The sequence below is a fragment of the Diabrotica undecimpunctata genome, chromosome 10 (genome assembly GCF_040954645.1).
Source record: "Diabrotica undecimpunctata isolate CICGRU chromosome 10, icDiaUnde3, whole genome shotgun sequence".
Lineage (NCBI taxonomy): Eukaryota > Metazoa > Arthropoda > Insecta > Coleoptera > Chrysomelidae > Diabrotica > Diabrotica undecimpunctata.
Window position 1 is genome coordinate 59,529,975 of NC_092812.1, and position 27,052 is coordinate 59,557,026.

The 27,052-nt window shown below is 33.4% G+C and overlaps 2 protein-coding genes across 9 annotated transcripts in view; one reads left to right on the plus strand and one right to left on the minus strand.

Annotated features, from left to right (window-relative positions):
• Positions 1-7,316, plus strand: part of LOC140451879 (uncharacterized) — a 135,556-nt gene extending 128,240 nt beyond the window's left edge. For 4 of the 6 annotated variants that reach the window (XM_072545805.1, XM_072545810.1, XM_072545809.1 and 1 more), the window contains 2 exons: positions 1,033-1,349; positions 4,241-7,316. In XM_072545805.1, coding sequence (XP_072401906.1) covers positions 1,033-1,349; positions 4,241-4,421 — 498 coding nt within the window. In that variant the 3' untranslated portion in view covers positions 4,422-7,316. The remainder of the gene's footprint in view (positions 1-1,032; positions 1,350-4,240) is intronic. The other 2 variants (XM_072545807.1, XM_072545806.1) reach the window with 1 other exon arrangement.
• An 818-nt stretch (positions 7,317-8,134) lies between these two features.
• Ptp69D (Protein tyrosine phosphatase 69D) overlaps positions 8,135-27,052 on the minus strand; it is a 38,458-nt gene continuing 19,540 nt past the window's right edge. For all 3 annotated transcript variants that reach the window (XM_072545812.1, XM_072545813.1, XM_072545811.1), the window contains exon 11: positions 8,135-24,418. In XM_072545812.1, the coding sequence (XP_072401913.1) occupies positions 24,350-24,418 (69 nt within the window). In that variant the 3' untranslated portion in view covers positions 8,135-24,349. The remainder of the gene's footprint in view (positions 24,419-27,052) is intronic.

The following is a 27,052-nucleotide window of genomic DNA, read 5'->3' on the forward strand; positions in this document are numbered from 1 at the left end:
AATTTTCGATTGGAACTGTGCCGCATGTTGGATGAATCGTCATTTCGCATTCATTACAAGTATGAGATTCATCTTTAATGTGATTACTATAAATACTTGGTAGTGTTGAAGATCTCATGATCTATTTGATGACCAGAAATAGCTGCATATTGCTCGAGTTCAACTTCAACTTTTTGTTGACTTCGTTAGTATTTTGGTTAATTGAATTGACGCCGCGCTCGTTAATAGCATCTTCTCCATACTGAGTTGACATTAACACAGCATTTGCTATGTATTGCATAGATAAAGATCGGTCTCTTTAATATCCTGCTATAGTTCGTCCCAAACCCTTCTTTCAGTGCGTCATAGTTGATCGAATTCTCTCTAACACATTAAGCTAGAAGTGACAGAAAAAAACGTGAGTCTGTGATTATTATACATAGAACTTAGAAAATTATTTATCGTAAAGCTAATTCTACTTACGGATGTATAATTGGTTGGAGTTTAGAATACGCTAAATAGATATCCAATCAATGATGCGCATAAATATAATTTGACGCAGAAGGTCTCGATCTTGACAGTACTTTCACAACGTCAACTGATAAAATAATTGTCATTTCAGGTTAGTATTATCAGACATTTTACAGTGAAAATTTAATTTTGTATTTATTGTCATAAAAATATTTTAAATATGCCGAGATATATCGAGAAAGAACAAAGACTAATATTAAAATTATTAAATTATTTTCAATTAGAAAAAGAGGGATTACGATCCTGCAAATGTCAAATTTAACTAAAATGACATGCAATAATTCTCGACATTCATAAAATCCTATATTATGTCAAAATTAGTGACGCACTGAAAGAAGGGTTTGGGACAGACTGTATTCACTTCTGCTGTAATAATTTCTTCACATTCCATAGAAGTAAAAGCTGCAAGGGATATTTGAAACATCTGAAATTATTAGTGTGCTTTATCTAAAAAATGCGAAATGAAAATTATTTTAGCGAAGGAAATTGTATAATGTTACCTAACTATCAAAAATATTGTAGGTTACAATCAAAAAAGAAAGAGATAAAATGGAGGAAAAGGATAAAAAAGGTTTATTGGAACCGATATTCATGGCTGTTAGTGGCTTTGTCGGGATGGCAGTTATGTTTGTTATTTCCATGATCATTTTACCGAAGTTTGGATCTAAGCCAAAGAAGTCGCTGTTATTTAAGAATCCCAAGGATATTGATATGGATGAGTTAGCAAGACTAGCACTTAATGCGATAGATAGAAAAGACTGCAGAGAGCGATTTGCTTGCGAGTTGGTGAAAATAACTGTTGGAAGGAATTTTAATTTCGAAGACAACCGGTTTGTAAAGTAAGTATTATTCCATTTCTTTTCAATGACAATTGATTTCACAACCGTTTGATTTTGGTGTCAAAATCAAGTAATATGAAAAAATATTTTGTCTTATTGGTTCAATTAGTTACGAAATTTTGGCCGTTTTATCTGTTATAGTTATTCAGATACACCCTGTTGCCAACGTTGGGACACCCAAGGGCCGGACTGGCTAAAAAAGGCGCCAGTCTCCTCTTAGGCTCCGTTAGGAAGTATTTTAGTATCCGTTATCTGAAAATAGTTTTCGCCAATGTAATTTTATTTTTCTGCGATAATACTTTGATTTACGCTCTGGGGACACCAAAATTCGAAAATTTAGAAGAAAATAATACCTCAAAGAGAATTTTTTATACTCCCTTTGAAGTGGTAAGCCCCTAGAGCCGATGTAAATGAATATAACTTATATCAATTTTTAAAATAATTTTTTTTTAAATCCATCATAAGAAGACCTTCAAGATTTTAATTTTTCATCAAAGATCGAAGCCTGGTCCTTAATAATTTTAATTTCGAAAAAGCTCTTCCCAAATGGGCCGATAAGAGCATTTAATGCAAGAGTTACATGGTTTTTCTGTAACACACATTATTAGATTTTTATTTTCTGAATCGTTTTAACTATAACCTTCATTAAGATCTTCTTGACCCGATTGATCTGAATCTTGATTCACATAATATTCATTCAATGATGAATAAACATGTGGCTATTGATCACTAAGTGATTGAAGTTCCTCTGGATGTTTTTCTTGATCGATTGATGGAACTAAAGTGCATATTAAATTCCTGCATGACAGTTCTCCTGATAGAGGAGTGGTTTTTTTATACATTAAGAGAAATATCATATTCATTTCGAACCTTTGAATTAAAATCAGGAGAATTCGCTATCATAAAGAGGGATATATTCTTCAGGTTCCTTCTCCTATCGGAGGTTGGAAATCATCATCGTTATTTTAATGTTATTGGCCGCGCTTCTGAATAATTCTAATGAGCTGCAACCGAACCACTCTTTCAAATTTCTTAGCCAGGACATTTTGCGTCGTCCTGGGTTTCTCTTCGCTTGCATAATTAACCTAAGTAATACGTACTTCTCGCCCCTCATTATATGACCCAGATATTGAATCTTTCTAACTTTAACAGTTTTTATGACTTCACATGCTTTCTTCATTCTTTGTAACACCTCTATATTAGTATCTTTTTCAGTCCACGATATTCTGTGGTTTCTCCTGTATCACCACATCTCAAATGGATATATAATAATTAATTCTAAATATACGTATTTGCAATGTGATTGCAAATGTGGCAAAACGACCAAACATTAGGATTTAGGTGCCATTTGTTGGATCCACAGTTTTTGTTATACAGTAGTTGGTGCTTACTATTTTACCCCAAAACCTAAAGTGTAAGGGCACTGGTTGTTGTACCCATTGGCTTCGTTATGTAGGATTCTGGGGCGCAACAGTCCGCAGCCACTCCTATATGTATAATGAAGTTAGCGAGCGCAGAAAACTGAATAATTATAGATAATTATACCTATATAATTATACCTGTATGTTTGAGGCCAATTGTAGGCTGAAGCACTCTTATTGCAACAGAATCAAGGTACTATTACTGTCTAGAATGCTAACAAATGGCACATTTTTAACAATTTTTTTTAACAAAAAATTTTTTTCTGTTTTTTTTCATTGTTCGTGTATTTTGGACGAAAAAAATTTTTCGTCCAAAAATTACTGCTCCATGGCTGACACTTTACTCTCTGGAATGAAAAATATGCAACATAAAATTCGAGAAGAGTTTTAAAAAAGAATTGTCCTTATGTGATAGTTTACCATAAAAATTTAAAATTCTTTAAAAAAGACAAATGGCGAATAAATTGTTAAAAAATTGACCTTTTTTCAGTCACAAAAACTTTATTTTTAATTTTTATGGTCAAATTGTGAAAAACTATCATAGAGAAAAGCAAAACAAACAAAATCCATCAAGTTTTCCATCCATCCATCAACCTTGATGCATTTTGTTTGTTTTGGTTCTATACGATAGTTTACCACAATTTCACCAAAAAACAATATCTGAATGAATAATTCGAAAAAAGGTCAATTTTTGAACAATTTTTTCAAATGTCCACCATTTTGTTTTTTTTTTAATTATCAATTTTTCTGTAAACTATCACGTAAGGGCACTTCTTTTTTAAAAGCCTTCTCGAATATTGTAGATATGTCAGATTTCCCGTTCCAGAGATTAACTGTCCCCATGGTGCAGTAATTTTTGGACGAAAAATGTTTGAGGCCATCTTTAAAATAAAGTAACAAAGGAAAAAAAATTGTATTCAAAAGTTGCTTAATAATATATAAAAAAATTGAAAAGTGTCACTTTTTAGCATTCTAGACGGTAATAGTACCTACCTTAAGCAGCCCGAATCGTAAAAATGATCTTCAAGGTCGCCGCATGTCGCATCTAAGCTTTTAACACAAAATCCTGGGTCCCATTTTCGAACTATGTGTGCTGGTCTTTCAGTATCTGATACCTGATAGTTGTACAACATATTCAATTGATCTTTGTATCAATGAATAAATCAAACAGCGAAATCGGGAGCAAGTAAAAACATTTTCGGGAGAATGGTAGCTGCATTATCTTTGGATACAGGTTCAAATATTTTTTCAGCGTAATTTTTTTTGGGTAGATGCTAACAAAGGTGTTCCCACGGGTGAGTCCGGACCTGGGAAACCCTGCATTTATTTTCCTTTTTCTGAGAGAATTTCATTGGTATTTCCTATATAAGTCATCAGTAATAAAATAGCCTATAAATCTAATGCATTCAAAACTCCAAAAAATTAGGAATTCCATATTGAAATATTCTAAAGATATTTCTTATTTTTCAGGTTATTAAAACGAATAGCACCCGGTGCATTCGGCCAAATAGATAGGATAGGAAGGTACGGCGATAGACAATTACAGTGTACGCTTATTCCGTGCACAAGAAATATGAATATAAAAATCCAAAAAGTCGTCACGAAGAAACCTCCTACGAAAAAGAAGAATGTTGCTCAAAAGAAACACTAGATGCCACCAAAGCTATAGAATTTAGAAATACGTATTTATTATTTATTTATTTATTTATTTTATTTATTGTATTAGTTTAAGTTTTAGAAATCAACATTAATAATGCAGACAATTGCATGTAGTGTAACGGGGAACTTTATTTGGTATTAATGCACTGAGGTACTAATAATTGAAATATCGACCAGCAGAGATATTTGACTTGTTTCTAGATGAAATTGTATACTTATTATATAATATGTATTCGTTTATTACGGAATATTGTGTTTTAGGACGTCCTAGAACATAATCCTGAACTCTAAACGAACATACCTATAATACTCCTAGTTTAAAAGTTTTTGAATCATCTATTGTCATAATTTATGGGTGGTTTGAATCACCATTTAAACGAGACGAGTCCCTAACGAACTTCGACGATTGCCATGCTTATAACATTGTTATATTGACCTCTGTGTAGCAATTGGTCTGCTGTTAAACCTGTCCACTGTTACAAATTTCTCAACCAACATAATTTCATCCGTCTTATTCATTTCCTTCCTTCGATTTTACCGTTGAGAATTGGCCAAAGGAACTCATATCTTGCTCTAGTGATTATATATCCAATGTGTTATTTTTTTAAACTTGTTAAAACAAAGCAGAAATTAATTTTTACAATTGCCCAAATATAATCTTCAGGTCCATTTTTATCGGAGCAGTCGGCATGTTCCCATCCACAACACAACGTTCATCGGTACCATAGTTCATTATCCTTACCAAATTTCAGCACATAACATAAATGTTTTCCGTAGAATTGACATCTACATCATCAAGTTCATCATGGTTTTTTTTGAGGTTCCTTTACTTTTTATATTTTCATTTTTTTTAACATTGTTGGATTCCATTTTAGTTATCATTCTCTTCTGCCTTTTTTCTTCAACATCCTCCAACTATTTATTCATTGGAGTTAATGTTAATATCTCAGAATGTAGGGATTTTCTTTTATTTGATTTTGTGGTTGTTGGTAGGTTTGTAATATCTGGAAGAGGAGCAATTTCTTCAATTGAAATATCAAAAGTAGACGAACATTTAGACTGAACAACCATTCACTGTATATGAGACCATCATTCACTGTATATTTGATCTGAACTTAAGGTGGATATTGATTCTGGACCATTCTTTATAATAAAATGAAGCTTTAATGCAGTTTTGTCATTGGTACATTACTTCTTCTAAAAATAGTGCATGAGCTTCATTATTCGTCAACGTAATCGGTGTATTTATTTGTGTATTGCAGTTACTTCTTCTATTTCCTCGTGTGTGTTAAATTCTTCAGGTTTTCGTTGCAATTCTTGTAGTTCCTCAGATTTTTCTCGCATTTATAACTATTTGGTTTCACTAATTTTTCTTCTAATTAGATTATGCTTTCGATTATTTCATCTGTCATCCCAGCTTGTTTTCTATACCGAGTGACTTTGCATTTTTGTATTGATGATACCAGTTTTTATATAATCCCACCTTTCTTCGACTTTGGGTACATTGTATACTTGTGTGAAAAATAGTGTTAAATATTTATTCTGTTTATCCAAAAATAGATTAAAAAAAAATATAAAATACTTAAAATTGTTTACACTCTAGTCTCGCCATTTTAGTTCGAATAAAAAAATGATTAATATAAGTTAATAGGTATTCAGTTTTGTACCTCATGCATTAAATATCTACAGTTTCCTTAGATAACTAAATAATGGTTGGTTGAAATTCTAATACACTTTTGTAAACTTGTCGCTGAACTCTGTTAGGTCTATTCTTAAATAAATATGGTATCCATTTCTGGAATACTCCTAAATGAGTTTCTACCACTTTTATTTTTTTAGGAAATTAATAGACTAGCAGCACAATATATTTCATTCCTATTGCTGGGGCTTAATACAAAATCAAAGTCGAAATACCAACAAATGCCTCCTAACTGTTTCCCACTCAAGTGGTAGCGTACAAAGACGCCATCTACTTCGATGGCCGTGAACGAAAAAAATATTGTTTTTTGTCCTTTGCGCTATACGAAATGTGTAAAAGTTTACATCTTTTAGTTTTTGCTAGAAGTAGCATAGTAGAAGGATTTTACATAGTAGTGTAAAATTTCTGTGGCCAAGGTAAAAAAATCTTAGCTCAGTGGTTTGGACAGATGGAAAATATATTAAAATATTTAATTGTAGTACTTTTTGATTCTTAAACTTTTGTGAAAAATACTACTATAATAGAATTGCTTCTGTGAATATAACTTAAAAAACCAAACATTTCTGTTCATATAGTTTTTTTGTGGAATTTCATATTCTGAAATAAAATAGGTCGAAAACAGTAAAAAATTATTTTGGCTAAAACATCTAACAGTTGATTTAGACAAGGCGAAAGGCCACGGATCGTTTAAAAAAATGTTCACACGTGATATTTTTGCATAATCACTCTCTTCCAGAAAAAGGTTCAAGAAGTGGTCCTAATTTATTTAACAAATTGTAAAAATCAACTTTTTCGGCTCAGAATTTTTTTTTTGGTACTTCTAAACAAAAAAGATCTGTTGTAATTTTTGATTCTTTTAAATATTTTCATGATGCAAAAATATCTTATGAAAATATTGTTTCGAACGAACCAGAGCTTTTTACCTTGTGTAGTTGCTTTTAATTGAGCTATTTAACAAAAATTCTTCTGTCTTACTTATTTTTTTCTATTCAATTCAAATCTACAAGAAAATAAGATCTAGCTCTGTTCAACGATGAAACCTATTTTTATTTGTATAGAATTTATATATTAATGTGTTGCCAATATTAAATAAAATATAAACAAATACAATGCATTTTTTATTTAAACATACCAAGTGTGCAGATTTATGAATGTGTATTAGATACTCACAATTATTTATTATCTTTAATGGGTAGTAACCACAATTTTAATTGAGAATACGTTTATTTTGGCGTTTTATTTTTCCACTTCCAAAATCGTTCACCTACATGGACGACATTCCAATGAATTCAACCAAGATTATGTCGACAATATAGCGTCGAACTATTGGTTGACATCAGGAAAGGTTTCACACTCGCCCTTCAAAAACCTTCTAGAAAACAAAACACCTGGTCTGATTGAAAAAACCATACAAAGGTGTGTGCCATTCTCGAGGTCCAGATGCGTAAGAAAATTTTTGTGAGATCCAGTATACAAGGTCATCAAGGGCTCGATAATACAGAAAGAGCCCTACCAGAGCTCACTCCTTTCGATATTATATGATTTAGGACGAGTGTTCAATCACAATTAGTCCATTAATTTGTAATCTCACATTAATCTTAATATCCTGAAATTGCATAGTTTCACCGTGTATAATTGTGAAACATCTATTAGTAGCTTAATTACAGTTTGTTTAACATCTTGCAAACTATTGCCTAATATTTATTGAGGAAATGTCTGCAATAATTTTCTCGGTTCAAATTATATTTTCCAGCTTTCAAAAGTCTTTTGTTCTATGCAGAGGGCAATACACTTATTTGATGAATCGTAGCATTTTAGTGAGATTATTAATTAGCTTCCGGACTAGTTTGGGACGCAGTCTATTATAAATTTTTACCTCAACAACAACTAGAGAGTAATCATTCAGTAGCTGTCAATAAAGCTATATTTTATTTAGAATTTGGATTTCACCCGCATGGATCAAATCTGGATAATATGTAAAATACAAATAAAAAAAATACTTATAATGATGTTTTATTACATGTAAAAAATGTTAGCATTATAAAATAAAAGAAAAAACAAAGTGTATAAATAAATAACTGCAATAATGCATATACAGTCTTAGTTTTGTATCGGCAAATACAAACAGGAAAGGTAATATTTACCGACACTTACGTAAAATAATCTCACACTTACACTATTAAGGATATTAACATTTCATTTTAAATACTTCGTTATAAAAAATTAATTTTACCTTTTACAATTTTCTGACACCTTCCAAGTAAACCCCTTTACTAATATTCAATATTGATAGGAAACATATAGTTGAACATATTCAACAAACGACTGGACTTATATAATATACATATTAATAGAACGATATACTTAAAAGCCCGAGAGCTACGCTAACGTAAAGCGATAAATGTTAGAGAACCAAAAAATTATCATCATGTAATAGGAAAAAAACTGACTTACAAAACCCATTCACTTTTTGTCGAAGATATAAAAAATACGAAAATAATATATTACATATACTACATGTAGTTCTCTTTTGGATCCATAACTAATAATACCACAGCAGTGTTACACACCATGGTTCTTTTTATCTGTACCTTTACCCTACACAGAATGAGCACAATAGAGCCCACATCTCGCACCGTACTACTCTTCTATTTACCGACCTATTTACTTTCGAATTTAAATTCACACTCTCAGAGCCAATAAGGATTTTAAATAAGTTTAAAGACATTCTGGTTTGACTGTGGTTTCAACCAATTATCACTATATCTATGGCACAACTATGTAACATCGCTACATTAGCTTTCGGATGGTCGGTGTGGACCATCAGCACAGGGTCAAGAGCGGACCAATCATGTGGGGATAGTACAGATTGACTAGCGTTTGATGAGCACTTTAGATAGAGGATAGAAAACTAAGAGAGTGTATGAGGAACCGTACAAACAGTTTACGATGAAAGAATACATTGACCAAGACACGAGGAGGCTACGAGGACAAGAGGAAGAGACGAAGTAATCGGAACTAGTAGACTAAACACGTTATACAATGCTCGAAAGGATTTAAACAGGTAGAATAAAGCCGAGAAGACATTGGAAAAACCTGTGAGACAAGATGAATTTAGAACGTATTGGGTCAGGGGTACAAAAGCAGTAAATGGCGTACCCTCTAAATAAGATATGAGTGCACAGGAAGCTTGAAGTTACCCGGGAGCTGTATCTTTTACCGATGAGATACCACCAGAAGCGGTGAAATGCATCGTAGTGTTCAGCCTGCGTGGGTTTTGGAACCATATTCCCAAATGGGACAGATAAGCATCGATCTCTTCATTTTCTTTGGTGCATAGGCAAATTATACGAAAGGTTGCTAATAGGATGAATTGACATAGTCATTGAAGAGTCTGTCATCCTTGGTCTGTCATTGAATTGTACTGGCATAGGCAGTACGATTCCAGTAAAAACAGAAGCACGGTTGATGCGGTGATGAAAGTGTTCCGAGAGTTTCGCAGGGTGGATGCTGACTAATACAGGATGCCAGGTGCAAGTAGGAAGGTCTGCGAGATTGAGAGATGGAGAAAATTGAGCATGAATGGTGAAAGAGAGTGAGGGGAAGAAAACGGTAAAGTAGTCTTCAGTGATATATGATATAGCAGCGCTAAGTTATGGATGCACTTGACTTCTAGAGTACACTATTTCTCTAGAATTTCAACCAACTATCACTACACTATCCACAACAAAATGAAAGCTTCCAGACCGCTTAGATACCAAGCCGATTCTACCCAACATTTTTTACTTGGAACAATGGCAAAGCAAATGGAGGTAAAGAGCTAAAATACTTTTCTTTATATATTATGGTCGGCGACGATCGGATAATATTGGCATAAAAACGTGAAACCTTGGAATATATTACATTTGGGCTGGTAAAGGAGTATAAAATACGATGTTTGGAAGTGAACGACTAAGATAGTAATAAAGTAATAAATCGAGATAAAAAGGATAAAAACTATAAGCGAAAATTTGCAAACCTTCAGTAATGTATATATTTATGTATTTACTGTCCAATGCGTTTCTTCTTTTTTCCGTTTCCTCTTCAATCGTTCCACGTTTTTGAAATATCCCGTAATTATTTTTTAAATTCCTTTATACATTGTATCTAATAATATTTGTTATATATTTTCTTTGGTCAGTACATTCCTCTTATTATCTTCTTAGCTAAATTTTCCCCTCAGTCATTTTATAACTATTGATCTTATTTTTTTTCTATTTTTTTACATTTCATAAACTTACAAAATCTAAATGAGATTATTTTACATAAACATTTACTTTATTACGATTGGAAAAATTTAAATTGTATATATACACATATAACATACAAAGTGACATTCACAATGAGAAAATTAATGTAATTTATACATGATACAATAAGCAACTTAAAGCACTACATCTTTAAGCAAGTTAGATTTCTGAGTATTGTACTAATCTACCACATTTAAAGTCATTTTTATACAAAATTATAATGATATGGGCTTACAAGACGAGCGTTTCCATGTTAGAATACTAAATTTTCATTCACTGAATTTATCCTACTTGTTCAATCGTTTATATGTACAAAGTTATATGGTAAAGTATTAAAAAATCCAAATACACTGTGAGTCACTAATTTGTTATCTCAAGATAAAGAATGAACAATATTAGATGCTAAACGTCCTAAAAAATAATACCGATAGTATTAAAATACACTGGAAGAACATACACAATTTTAGATATGCAGACGATACTGTTATAACAGCAGGTAGTCTAGAGTGTGCAAAGACTGATAGATGTAATTTCTGGAGAAGGCGACGATATGCAGTTGAAAAAAAAATTGTTCAAAAACGAAAGTTATGACAATTACTAAAAGATACAATGTGAGAGTTAATATACATATATACAATTAGTCAATCGAACAAATTAAAAGATATATTTGTTTTTAGATAATAGACGATTTAAATCCAGTGATTGAAGTCCGATATTGAATTGAAGTTACGATACTGGGAGTTGAAACATAGACACTGGGAACACGTTCAGTAAACAGAATGGAATTTAAGATGTGGATTTTTCGAAGATTATTAAAAATATTCTGGACACAAAATATCACGAATATAAAAGTTTTGAGACGCATGGAATGAGAAACTACTTACAATAATCAAGAAACGAAAAACAAGCTATCTGGGATATATTTATAACAGACCCGAGATATATGTTGATGAGGCTAATTAAAAACGGAACAATAGATGGCAGGAGAGCACCAAATAAGAATGGTACGAGACAACAATTCGCCAATATAGCATCCACTCTTTGGTCACGAAATAACAAGCAGAGTGTACAAACATACTAAACAAATATAGAATGTTTCGCTTCGCTAAAATACCTAACTGGTTTGAAACGCTTGTCCACTAAAGCCTTAAACGTTCTGTGGTCAATTGTAGCACAGTATTGAGCACTATTTCTAGTTGTTACGTTCAAATATAAAAATAAATATTAGACTCGAAACAAAAAATTGTGCTTATATGTATCTCTGACCGGTAATTTCGGGTTTTAATGAACAGCAAAGTGTATGGATTTGAAATGGAAAGCAGACTATTTGTGGATGCTTATATCAAAAGTTGTATAAATGTATAAAAATCTCAAAAGTTATCCTCAGTCTTTAAGTTTTCTCTTGCTTACTACGCATCAAAACAAAAGTGAAATAATAACTCTAGATGTCTTTATGTGTGTGCTTCATCACCGTCAAAAGTTGTACGATTGCGTATTTCGGTATAGAGCGTATTTTATCGTATAGCTACTAGAACACGTCCTTTAGTTTCCGGGTTGAAGCACACATTTGGCTATGCCGAATTTCGACACCCTCTCTAGAGTCTTCATCAGGACCTATTTCGTAGTCCCCTGAGTATCCAGGTCACTTCATTGCTACACTCAATGGCGTTATAGACTTAACTACTATTGTAATGTACTGACCAGGTTGAAGACGCCCATGTATATTATATTCTACACCATTGTATATCGACAGGTCAAAGCGCCAGTTGTCTTAAGCTTTATAGAAATAAACTTTAATTTGGAGTCCAAATGTGTTTTTATCCCAAAGATTTCATGAGGCGAAAAGGTTTTTTTTTAATTTTAAAGTGGTTTACAAGAGTGTAACCGGAAACTATTTTTATATTATAAAATATTTTAAGCCCCGAGTTGATCCTGTATCACTAAGGAGCATAACAGAGATGGAATTAATAAAATGATCCAAGAGAGTATTATCTCTACAGTAGAATTGTTCAACTATGGTATGAGTCAGTGTAGTTGTAAAGTGGGGACACTTAAGATACCGAGGTAATAGTATACATTAGTATTCCGAAGTTCCTGGTGAAGACTCCAGAGAGGGATTCGAAAGTTCGACACGGTCCAACCGGGAAACTGAGTGGGTTTAAAATATTAATTATTGTAGTTATATTAATCTAAAATAAGTTTAATAGCAGAGCTGCTATTTATATTTCTAGCCTGGGCAACACTAAGTACTGCCAACTGACACTTGCACTTTTGACGTATGAGCAATATTTCTATTATTTACAGTGGCTGACTAGATTATGAAGACAAGAGTGCATCGATGAACTTAAATCATTATACGGGGATCAAGCACCATCCTTTAGCAACGAAAAAAATTGGTACAATGAATTCAGTCGTGGGCGGCGGCTCTCCAGGGCGAATTCCGTGAAGGTCACCTAAAAAGCGGCTGTTATAGCAGAAACTATCGATGCTGTGCGTGAACTGGTATAGCAAGACCATCCTTGGGCATTAGTATGACAAGCATCAATAAGATATTGCATGATCATTTGGCTGTAAAAAAGATTTGTTCACGTTGGATCCAACATAATCTGACAACAGGTCAAAAAGAGGCTCGTGTCAATTGGTGCAAGGAAATATTGAAGAAATGGGATCGCGGTGCATCAACTGTTGTGTATAACATCTACACAGATAACGAAACATGAATTTATGCATATGAGCCCAATGCAAAACAGCAGTCGACCTATAGGTGCTCCAAGATGAATCAAATCAAATAAAAGTTGTTTGTAGAAGAAGTACATCGAAACAAATAGTCGCTTGTTTTTTTGTATAAATGATCATGTAGCTATAGTGCCATTACAAGAACGTAAGACGGTCAATTCTGAATGGTATACAACCATTTGTTTGCCAGAAGCAAACAAATTCTTGCGTGATCAACGATTTTTAACGCCCGAAGAAGCGGAAAAGTGCATGGAAAATTGGTTTCAAACGCATGCAAAAATGTATTGATTTTCATGGAGAATATTTTGAAAAGCATAAAGCCATTTCCGACCGTAAATATTTTCATTGTTAGGCCAGAAATGTAAATAGCAACCTCTCATATTGTATAACTGCGGAAGCCTTTCCGAACATATATTAATAATTATAGAAAAATTCTATAATCGCTAAAAGAAATTTAAATTATACTGCCATTAATTAAGTTTCCCTTTTATAGGAAATACAAAAGTAGCTAGCTGGATTTTGAATTGACTTAACGCATACTAATATGGCACTGCTTTAGCTGTCACGCTCTTACCAATCATATTTGAATGTTGGGTATTTCTAGAAGTAATTATTACTATATTAATGTTATGTATAAAATATTTCTTCGTATGTCGGAATATGACTTTTGTGTTAAATGTTTGATATGTAAACATTTGTAATTTATTAAAGCTGCTTCAATTTTATCTAATTTTAATATGTTGCAGATACACGAAATAGCTGCTCTAAATACGTAAAAAATTAATAACAATGAATTCTTCCATTTGCTCTAACAACGGAGGAATATTACAAACACAGTAGAAAGATGAAATACATCACTGGTAGACAAAAGCAAAAAGAAGGAAGACCTCAAAGGATATCGCTGTCTAATGCTTACAGTATTTCCGTATATATCTGAAAGAATATTCAAGAAAAACATTTAGTATATTGGTGCAGTGTTTTCTCTATCCTTCATCTAACTGCCAACCTCACAAAAGAAGCAATAATTAAAGCTTATGAGGAAAATTGCCCTCTTACAACTAAAACAACCAACAGTTGAGTACCCTGGTGGAACAATGAGCTGAGCAAATTGCGCAGCAAGACCAGAAGGGAATTCAAAAAAGCTAAACTAATAAACTGCTGAGTAGAGTATCAAAAATCTCTAACAGAGTGTAAAAAACACTTCGTAAATCAAAGAGAAGTTCTTGGAGAACCTTTTGTGAGAGTTTAAAGGAAACACCAGATATCAGCAAAGTGCAGAAAACTCTTTTAAGGGAAGTCACTATAACATAAGAAGAAGAGAAGACGGCACTAACAACGTTCCAAGAGACAAGAGAGACGCTGTGCTGGTAAAAAAATTTCTCACCGGACGAAACAAAGGGAATGAATGAGACCATAAGGAAAAGAGCAGATCTCAAGATGGGTTGTCCCCTTATAAACATAATTATGACTCCTAAAAGGATTAAGTGGATTATGAGATCCTTTAGGCCCTATAAGGCTCCTGACTGTGATGAAGTAATCCCAGCAAGGAAGGTCAGGATCCATTACTTGTCAAATTATTTCGATCCAGTATGAGCACGTTTTTCATCTATGAAGGAAACTGAAGGTCATATTCATATACAATGGGGGTGCCAAACCCCCAGATGAACCAAAGTCATATCGTCCAATAAGTATCTTTTAATCAAAACAATGGCAAAACTGGTAGATAAATATATCGTAATGGACGATAAAAAAGCAAATCAGCTCTACATTGACTTATAAAAACTATAGAGGAAGCTCATAAATCAAAGGAGAAACCCCTATCAGTCTTTATGGGCATAGAGGGAGCCTTTAATAATGCTGCCTACAACTCTATGACACATTCTTATAAATAGGGTGGTGCCCGCACGGGGACCACTATCTCCTCGTCTATGGTCGCTGGTAGTAGATGAAATACTGAACGACCTAAGTAAAGCTGGCTATTCCAATCTTGTCTTTGGCTATTCCAATGACATAAATATAACTGTGAGAGGAAATCCTGTCTCTATTATAGCGGAGATAATGCAAAGAGCAGTAATTTAATAAATTACTGGTGTCAGACAGAATGGATGAATGTAAATCCGAAATCGTTCATTTACTACACGAAGTAATTTCAATATTCCTAGTATTATACTAAATGAAACGATTATTTCACTCTCAACGGAGGTGAAATACTTGGGAGTGATTCTAGACCAAAAACACCTAGATCTATAAGCAGGTAGATCAAAGTACAGCGAAAACGAAGTTGGCAAAGGTGCAAGCATAGGTGCTATAGGAAAAACAGCCACAGCCGTCATGGAGATCCTCCTTCTGGTGGTAATTAAGGAGGAAGCCATATAATAGGCACTCACACAACATGAGAAGTACCATTTCAAAGAAGTTAACCTCAAAGGTCATCTGGAAATTTTCAGAGCCACCTCGCTATTGGATATGGTGGCTGCAAGTGACCAGACATCGACAAAAATGGACTCCCAAAAATGGTACACCAATGGATCAAAAAGGATAAGTGGTGTGGCCAAGATTCAAAAGACACGTGTCCTTCGAAGCTAAAGCCACCATTTTCCAAACATGAAACGCATGTGGTAGTTGATAGTCGAATATATGCTAAACAAAAACAGATGCAAACAAAAGATATGCCGGACAGCCAAGCCGCATTAAAAGCACTGAAAGTATTAGCTTCAGATCAAAAATGCTTTACATTGATGAGTGCCATCAACCCCTTAACCAGCTAGCGAACAAGAATAATGTTGAACTTCTTTGGGTGCCAGGGTATGACGGAATAGCAGGCAACGAGCAAGAAGATTAGCAAGCGAAACTCGGAGCAACATAACATTAAGAGCTCCATAATTTTTAGGAGCAACTCCGGTGCTCGGCGTAAGCCTAAGGGATTATGAAGAGGTCACTACTAAATGGAGAGACCAAGAAATCAAGAGAACCTGGAATAAATCGACAGGACTAAACCACTCTAAGAAGTTCCTTAGCCCTAACAAAACGAGAGGAAAGTAAGTGCTGAATCTAAACAGAAGAGATCCATTGTGGACATATCCACTACATATATCACCTAAGTAACATGGATAACAAAACACGCAGATACTGTGGTGAAGAGGTCTAACATATGGAATATATTATCACGAGGTGCCAAAAAGAATGAAACATCTGGAAATTTTCTTCATTACAGGAAAGGAATAACTTTAACTTCCGCCAAGAGCTTGATCGACTTCGTTACCGACATAGATCTCTCCAGAGTCAAACAAGAAAGGGGCTCAAAACATCTCGTTTAGTCGCAGTGCAGGCAGTTACTATAGGAATTCTTACCCCAGTCTTGTCAACACGAATAAACGACAATCTCCTCTGTCTTTCCTTCATCCATAGCACAATTATAGAGATCGGTAACCGAGCGAGCTTATCTCTTAGTGGATCGCTGTTTTAAATCCAGCCGGGTACGGGAATTTTTCTATTGAATAAAAAGAGAAATTCTCGTATTAACTGGATCGGTATTCATTTGAGGTGCCGCAGTACTTCGGATATAATCAGCGACTCTTTGTAAAGATATCGAAACCATATTTGCAGACTTTTATGGCCTTTTCCCAACATAAACTACATAAAATAAAACAAAATGTATGTTGTAGTGCAGGAACTATGCTACATAGCTTTACTACCTATACTACCAACCTACAATCAGTTAGTAACCTGGATGTTATATTGTTGTGTTTGCATGCCTATATTGTATTAGTTGTTTGGAGCTGATAGAATTTATTTCTTTATTTTTTATACTTTTTACTGTATACTCTACCCAAAACTTTTGGTAATTATAAATATATAAAGAAATTTTATAACAACCTCAACGGCAGTTACATTTGCCAAAATCATTAAAACTATACGTAAATTTTAATGTCAGATCTGCTTCTTTGATCGTCGCTTAAAAAAATATTTATGATTATCAAATAAGTCCTATGTCTATTTAAAATATCAATTAATAATGTCACAACCCTTTTTCGGATAATATGTCTGAATTCACAAATAGTCTGCTCACTGAACCTTGAAAAATTTACCAAATAAAATATACCAGAAAATTATTTAGTCAGATCTATAAAAAAATAGTTACAATAAACTGCCAATAAATCTTAACGTCAACCGAATAACATTACAACCACAAAAACGAGTACATTAAAATATATTATCTGCACAATATGTAAAGAACAAGTAATAATAACTATGTGTTTAATTAAGATCGTTAATACTAAAGGGAATATTAATATTTTTCCATATTTTTCATTTATTTATAATGATATTTAACATCTCATTTATTTGTTTTTTTCGTTGGGAACACACTTATAAAAGGAACAGCATAAAAGACGACATTGAATAACCTAAACTGGTATGAGAATGATATAATGGCCGAAATTAATTAAAATTAATTAATTATAAGGCAATTCTCTTAAGACTTCACCAGGTTTGGCTGTCATTATAAACAAACTTGCTTGTATGACTTATTTGTATCAGTGGGAAATTGTGTGGATTAAAACCTTTGCAAACTTAAGTTAGTTCACAATATGATAAATAAAAAACTATGAAAAGAGAAAAAAACATAATTCAAGTACAAATTACTATCTTAATATTGTTCTGAAGCTATTTTCTTGTGGCATTTTAAAGTAATTGTGGGAATAAGCCACAATTAAAGGTTAAACTAAGTTTATTGACGTTTCAATTGTGGAAGATTGTTTATTGATTTAAAAATTTCCGAAGTGGAAATTGAAACGTCAATAAAAAATATACAATCTATCACATACGAGAAGAGAAAAAGACTTTTACCTCCATAAAGTTGTTCTCTAATGGATATACTATGAACTTATGACAATAAAACTTCCTTTTTATTATAAACAGACTTGTAAGGATGACTAGTAACTGAGGAATTTTAAGGATTGAGACCTCTGCCAAACTTGTTAGTTTAGTTAAGGAAATTAGAAATATAATTTACAAAGCGTGTTTTGCTAGGTATAAAAACAGTATAAAAGTACTGACCTAATTTAATAGATTAACTCGAATATACTCTCTTTAAACGAGGAATTCTATTCACTAGGAGTTTGTTTAAAAACAGGGTTTACTGAAAATGTATCTACACTTTATATAAACTAGTTAAAATATTTGAATATTGTGCAGATAGTAATATTAGTTTGCTTAAAATTGCAAACAACACTAACACCGTGAATTCGTTTAAAGTACTTTACGCCTTGATAGCTGTTAAAAATATATAATAAATCATACAGAATACCTTGATCTCTAGTACCAACAATCTGTATTACAGTTTTTTCCTTAAATTTATACATTTTAAAAATATGGCAAACACGAATGGATACCTATTCAAAGGTATGGTACTTTTGAGAAAAATGAAAAATCCAAAGGTATGGTGCTTTGCCTGAATGAAGCACTGCATATAATTCAATTTATAGACGGGTTTGACAGTTGAAATGTATAGTATAATGCCGGCTCCACACATGGGATCCAACGTCGAGTCAACTGTGTTCCCACGTTCGGTGAGGCATCCACACATTGGGTTGAGTATTGGGGCGATATCAGTCTGTTCCCTCTAGAGCCAACGTCAAAAAGTCCTGACATGGAAATTGTAGCGGCTGCGACTGTCGTGATAATCAGTGCATATGATTATATTTTGTCTACAGCGTTACTTAAAGCTACTAGATCTTTAGAAATGCCGTATTTGGCAACTGCAGACTGAATATATGAGTGTAAACCTGACGTCGAGGCTCTGAATCCCATTTATTCTTATATTAACTCAATTCTTAAATTTCTTAGCCTTCTATTTCGACTATATTCTGCATCAAATCTGACTTTAATCCACAGCCGATAATATGGAAGTATGTACATATTTTAAAAGTTATATGACCACACGACGGTGGTTTATTAGGACAAAATGATGTATATTTCAAAATTAAAAGCATATACTTTTGTAAAATGTTTAGTTAAGTACATTTTCTTTGGGTGCCTGAAAGATACTGAAAAAAACAGATATGTATATTATTTATTTAAGTAAGAAATAGCCTTTTGAGCATAAACCCCGTTCTGATAGATTACCGATGTGTATTATAGTGTTAATCCTAAACAACTCAACGGAAGTGTCTCAGATGGTCGAAGATCGATTTTTACATGTTATAAATTTGTTTTTTAATGCCGTCATGGAATGTAAATTTTCTTCGATAAAGTAATTTACTTATTTAAAAGAATACTGTGTAAAATGGCAGCACAAGTGTTTTAAAAGAAAAAAGAAGGCGAGCACTCTTTTTATAAAGTGTGGTTAGTCATTGGTTTATTTTCTTTTGCTTTGCTAGATTGTGCAAAATTAGGTACCTAATTTTATGCAGAATAGAAAATTACGCGCCAACAATTAAATTATGCGCAAATAGCATAATTATACGCCGATTGGAACACTGCTGTAGCGCCAATGTGTGGTCGGCAACACCAGTATTGTCGCCAATCCCTTTGATGTGTACGCAAAAACCCCTACGGACACAAGGGGAGACAGCCTACGGAAAACTCCCCATGTTCGAGCAAGTCATAAAAACGTTGGCGCCAACTTGGACGAACGCTGTTGGGACCAACGTAGGCCCTCATGTATGGAGCCCGCGTTAGATATTACAAAAATACTCTCATCTAGGGATTCATCAATTTTTTAGTGGAAATATTTGTAACTAAGCAATCCAAACGTCAAACTCATTATTTTGTTCTTAAAAACTTGTCTATTTAGAGATTTGACGTCAACAGACAAATTTCTTACAAAAAAAGATACACTGTCGCAAAAAATCGCGGTTTTTTAATATTGGTATCAACATGATTCATTAAAATTTATTTAAATGTGCATAAACTTGAGGGTATTTAGTTTATACGCAAAAGATGGGCCAAATCAGTCGAATAGTTTTAAAGAATTTTGATTTGTTTATCAAAAGAGATTTTTGTAAAAAATTGCAATTTTGTACGCGACATGATTTAATAATAAATAGTACTTTTTAAGCTCATGACCATTTATAATAACTCCGTAGAATTTATTTTAAATTAAATAGCTAGAAAACATTTGAGAAGCGGTTAAAAAACATAACTGTTAAAACCGACTTTAATAAAAAATGTTCTAGGACCCTTGAGAGCCCTTTTTTAAGTTACTGTTGTCTACCAATCTTGTCTTTTTTTAAACAATATCAAAGAAAAGTCAACGTTTTTATCAAAACTTGAGGACATGCGACTGTTCCATTTACACTTAAAATCAAATTTTTGCAAAATAAACTTTTATTTAATTTAAAATTAGATATCTACGCTACTGTTCAGTAGAATATCATAATGGTCACTCTAACATTGCTGCCAATTTGCTAGTGTCTTACTCGCTCTTGTTCCCGTAAATTTTTCAACGAAATTACTTGCCTACTATACCACACTCCTGTTTAAACAATTTTTAATAATTTTGTTTGCTAAAGGTTTTGTTAAAAACTTTGATTTTTCTTATAAAATATTGGTTAATTTCAGCCCTTAATGTTGTTAATTAACGTAACAGTGATTTAAAAAAGAGGGCTATCTGAGCTCTGAAGGGTCCTAAAATATTTTTTTGGTTTTAAAAGTTTTTTAGTCAGCTTTCCAAATGTTTTTTAGCCATTTAATTTTAACTAAATTCTATGGAGTTATTGGAAATGTTCAAAGCTTAAAAAGCGGTATTTATTATTAAATCATTTTGTGTACATATGATTTGTGATTTTGTTGTTCATTTTGCAATAACTTTTTTGTGTATCTTTTTTTTTTCTGAAAAAGTTGTCTGTTGACGTCAAATCTCTAAATAGACACGTGTTTAAGTTATGAGCAAAATAATGAGTTTGGCGTTTTGATTGTCTATTTAAAAATATTTCCACTCAAAAGATTGATAAATCCCTAGATGAGACTGTTTTTGTAATACCTCATACTACACATTTCAACCGTCAAACCTGTCTATACAGTTGTGTCGAGGAAAAAACTAACTTAATTGGACTATTAGTATAATTGTGACGTATGAGAGATTCTAATCATCACTGTATTAGTGTTTTAAAATGTAAAAAAATCATAGATTAAGATACAATTAGAGAGCATTGAGTGTCAATATTTGATATCCCTGAAATGAATGTCCACAGAGAATGCTTTAAATTCAGTGTTTTATTTAAATATTTCTGTTACATAGTTGTGAATAGTCACCACATTCCTCCTGTCGGCGATACATGTAGAAGCTGGGCGTTCATCCAGTATCATATGTAAGAAGGATTAATATTATAATAATAGTTATCAAATAATAGTGTTAGAAATGTCTTCCCCTCAATACTTGCAAGTCAAACACGCAATATAGTGTTTCATGTTTATAATTATACTTACACAGTGGTCAATACAAACTTAAATATGGCGACTATCCAAAAACTTACATCGGTCAAACTGGCCGAACTTTTATTTAACAAATATATAGCAGAACACAAAAGGGCTTTCAATAATAGAAAAACAGATTCTACATACGCACTTCACCTTCTAGATCATAATCATTTTTTTAATGACCAATTTCAAATACTTCACATTTAAAATAAAGGTCTTAAGCTATCTTGAAATTATAAGTACGACGACAATGAAATTAAAATTATGAGTAAAATGAAGAATAAATTAAGCTCATTTAAGTGCACAACGTCGGTAAAGAATTTTTCACTTCAATAGTAGATGATGCACGCAAGGCGTATATCGATGGGGAAAAACATTGAACCTGCGACAGATTATTGCGGCCGTCACCACTCGACGAGATATATCATGTTTGTGTACATTCAAAAATGCAGAACGGTTTTAATGTAAAAATACTGTTATTTATTTTATATAATTACATTAAGAATAATAAAGACTTATAATTTCAAAGCATTTTAAGAAGTTTTCACTTTTGTCGGCACTCCCCCGAGTGTTTTAATTATACCCTGTATATATATTTTTTGATGGCACACTATATACATTATATATACTATAAGTGTCACGTCGTTTCATTTTATGTGCCATATGCTAGGGTTCTGCTAGGTGTTTATTTTGTTTAAGTCAATAAATCAAACTTTGTTTTATAGTAAATCTATTTTCATCCATAGTGCTTTATGATTTCTCGTATGTAACTATACGTTCACTAATAACGAAGATGCTGTGTAGTGTGCCCTTTTGGTAGTCGTCTTGTTTGTTTTTTCTATCTTAATATAATCTTTACCCCCTCTCCTTAATTATAATAACAACGGAAATATGATGTAATGCCCTTTTGGCAATGCCGCCATGTTTATTTTTCCGTCATTGTACTAGTTACCCTCTCCTCTTTCCAACGAGACATCATACGTCACGATCCTTCGAGCTGTGCGACTTTGCAACTAATTTGCGTAGCGGTAACGGTCGCAAAAATCTATCGCGTATTCAATGCCAAAAAGTACACAACGCACTAAAGACGTTTTCACTTATCCCTATTCAGACAAACTTTCGCCCGTCACTGCTCCATTGCCGCGATTTACTTGTTAAAATGGGCGGGAAAATCTGCGCGCTGAACCCCACCATAATTGGCATTTGTTTAAATAATGCAACAAGTTGATAGAAGGCATGAGAGAAGGTAGAGAACTTAAAGATGAAAAGAAGGCAGAAAGGCAAGTGACATAAATTAGAACGATATCGAAATTTCCAAGACACAACAGCAGAAAATGAAAATATGAGATCCTAATTACTATCGATTATCAAAGTATTGCCAAATTAGAAGAACACCTAAGTGAATTTCAATTTGGGTTCAGAGCAGGACTCAGAATGAGAAAAGCACTTTTCAGTTTGCAAGTTCTAATACAGCGAGAGGGATGTTGTTCACTGGGGTGTGTTTGCATATTTCATCAATTAGAAGAAATTTGACAAGGTACAACAAGGGAAAGTAATCGATATCCTAAAATCAGGAATCGATGGTAAGGATTAAAACTTTATCTCCAAGAAAAAGCAACAGTATGATTCGAAAATAAACTGTCCGGGATCTTCACAGTCGGAAAAAGCGTTTGACAAACATACAAACATATTTACAGAAGCCCTAGACGAATCAGAAGATGGTATTACAGTAAGTGACTAACTTATAAACAATATTAAATATGCAGACGACAAAATTTAGGGGAAAGGAAGGTACTGGACGCAGAAGTGTATTCCTGGCTGGCCAATATTAGGAAGTGGACCGGTCTAACGCCAACTGATCTATTTCGAGCTGCATATTTGAGCAATCTTTCTTCTGTCAGTTAGTACACTGAAAAACAGAAATATTTGTATAATTCACTGAATTTAATCAATATTAATTATTAATTAGCGATAATAGATAATATTAGAAACCAACTTTATCGAATTTTTGCCTATTTAAGAAAAAATTTGTATACATATATCACAATTTTAATTGGTTTAAAAATGTTAGTTTAGACCAAATATTTTACTAAAAATATTCGATAAATTACAATTCATTAGTGCTCATCAATTGTTTCATATTCATTGAGGAATATCTTGTCATTTATTCATTCTCCAAATTTAAAAAACTTCAAACTTTTAAGCAATATTCCTTATATGTATATCTAAACATTTAAGAGCCTGTTTTACTTTTTAACACTGTTCTTCTTGTAAATGTAGTTAGATACATGGTTTTATTTACTGTTTATTTATTATATTATGTATCGTTTGGGCCAACTGGGGACTAGGAAGAGTCTCATTTTTTATCTGGCGACCCTCTTTCAAACTTATCCTTTATATATGGTAATCTTAAAGTTAAAAATTTTATTGTATAAATAAATAAGGCATCATAAAATGATAGTGTGTGATAGATAGTTTAACAGTCATTTCAGAGAGATATTTATTATGTGTATGGCAGTACGAAATTTGAGCCGAAGCTAAGAATTTTAAAGATCTATTCGAAAACGGTTATTGCTCAAAACAAACCTTACAGTCAATTGCCTTTGGTTTTAAACAAAATATTTTGGCTTTCAACTAGGAATAAAACGTTTTTCAACTAATTTACAATGTTCCTAGATTATATAAATTACTTATATAAAAATACTTAATATCAGTGAGACCAATAATGGTATTTGGAATGAAATATAGAAGTTATATGGCACAAATCTTCAGTATTTATATTTCACAAAGTCCGTGGAGTTCTGCGTAATTTACAATTGCTCGATGAAGAAATTCGTACTGTGCCTGAAAACATAACAATTTAAAAATTAATCAATCAAATGTAAAAATCATTACACGACTTTTGTTTAAAATAGATTTTGTCCAATTCAAAGTAATTCCCCTCAGATATGATATTTTTCAAATCCTCGTTACATACATTATAAAAATTCAATTAACAGAGTAATTTGTTTAAACAATTTAAAGTAAATAGTTATTTCGCAAAATTTTACTTTTCTCTTATTAGTAGAAAAGGTTATGAAATGATAACTAACTTAAATATGTATTATAGTTATAAACAATATCTTTTAAAAATAAATTTTACAAAAAAACTAATTTTTTATTTGAAAATTAAATCTATACATGTTAATTTTTCTTGAATGATGCTTAACATTTTTACTATTACTTTTATTGGATGAAAAACATTGCAAATATATTTTAAACAAATTAATTGTTATTAACTTTGTATAATTATAAATTATAGTAAAATTTGGGGTGTAAAGCTAGTTCGCATCCGTAGTGGAATACTACACGTGCACCCTGGGTAACGCTAAATGAACTAGCACATACTGGCAGTCAGACAATCCTTAGGATCTCCTGACCAAACAACACTTCCAACGAAATATGATAAAACAAAATAAACGGCCCTTGTGAGGACCGCACAACCAGACCAATCGGACCTATAGTTCGAATTTGCCATATAAACATAGAAGGCATAAGCTATGCTAAAAGCCAGTTTTTATCAAAACTATTAAAAGATGACAACATTGACTTAGTTGCTATACAGGAAACCCACTGCGAAACAGAAAAGCAACTACAAAAAGGGGCAAAATACCGGGCTATGAACTATTAGGCGCAACTTACCACCGAACATACGGCACAGCCACATATGTCAAAGAAGATATTGAAAATGCTTCGCTAATCTCTACTTCCACTGATGACTGTATTTATAATGTGGTCACAAAAATCGCTAGCATTACCGTGTCCAACATTTACAAGCCACCTGCTACGTCTTGACCAGCCCAAGCAATTGAAGTACATCCTCACCCTGCTGTATATATATTACAATAGCCATCATGAACCGTGGAAGTACAAAAATAGTGATGCGAATGGGAATGTTTAATAAAATGGACAGAAGACGAACGCCAGTACCTTTTGTTTGATGCCAAAGATTGACCAACCTTCAGATCCGCGGCATGGAGGCGGGAATACAACCCCGACCTATGCTTCGTCTCGACCGACAACAAAGACTTACCTCTAGGGGCTTCACGAAGAGTTTTAACTAATTTCCCACACAGCCAACATCGACTAGTAATAATAGAAGTAGGGACGCAAATCCCTTTAAGTTCTATCCCACGTCCAAGATGGAATTTTAAAAAGGCCAACTGGATTTACTTCTCTGGGGATCTGGATAAATGCCTAGGGTGGATTACGCCTAATATCAAAAACTACCACAGATTTGTTGGTGCCGTGCTAAGTGCAGCCAAAAAACACATACCAAGAGGCTATCGCAAAGAATATATCCCTGGCTGGTCGGAAATTAGCGAGGAATTATATCAGAGCTTTCTTGAAACTGGCGACGAAGAAATAGCGGATGAACTACTGTACAGCCTAGACGCCGCTAGAAGCCAAAAGTGGACCGAAACAGTAGAAAGTCTAAACTTCCAGAAATCAAGCAGACAGGCATGGTCATTACTAAGAAAATTAGAGAGTGTCCGTACGAAACGCCGAGAGGCAGCCGTAAAGCCAGATGCCGTAGCATCACATATAGTAAAAACATCCAGGGCACCAAAGGATAAAGCACACACCATCTACGTAAAGAGAGAACTTAAAACTTTAAAACATATAGCCACAGAAACGGAGCATTCCCTCCCCTTCACCAGCGAAGACATATCAGAGGCTTTTAAAGACGTTAAGCCAGCAAAAGCATCAGGATTTGATAATATTCACCCTGAATTCCTAATAAATTGTGGCAAGTATACAAAAGTTTGGCTGGCTGATTTTTTCACAGACATCATGGAAACTAGAAATATTCCACAAGAACTAAGGCGCTCTAAGATAATAGCCATACTAAAGCCAGGTAAACCCGCTGACAATCTAAAAAACTACAGACCAATTGTGCTTCTCTCTGCCATTTACAAACTATTAGAGTGGCTTATATATGATAGAATCAGTAAAGAACTGTTCCAGGTGATCCCAGTCGAATAAGCGGGTTTTCGACCAGAACGAAGCTGCGCGGACCAGGTAATGTCACTCACCACTTACATCGAAGCGGGTTTCCACAGAAGACTTAAAACTTCAGCGGCATTTATTGATCTCTCGACAGCTTACGATACAGTATGGAGAGAGGCCTTATATACAAAATTCTCCGTGCAATCCCCTGTAAACTAATAGCACGCCTAATAGATAGCATGCTCAACGACCGAATGCTTCAAGTAGTGATGGGCACAGATATCAGCCCACCAAAAAACATAAGAATGGCCTACCATAGGGGTCAGTACTCTCCACTACTATTTAGTTTATACCTAGCAGATATGCCGGAAACACAATCAAGAAATTTCGGATACGCCGATGACTGGACCCTCACTACACGATGCAGAACACCAGAAAAGTCTGAAGAAGTTCTGACGGCAGATTTTGAAATATTGGGCAAATATTTTC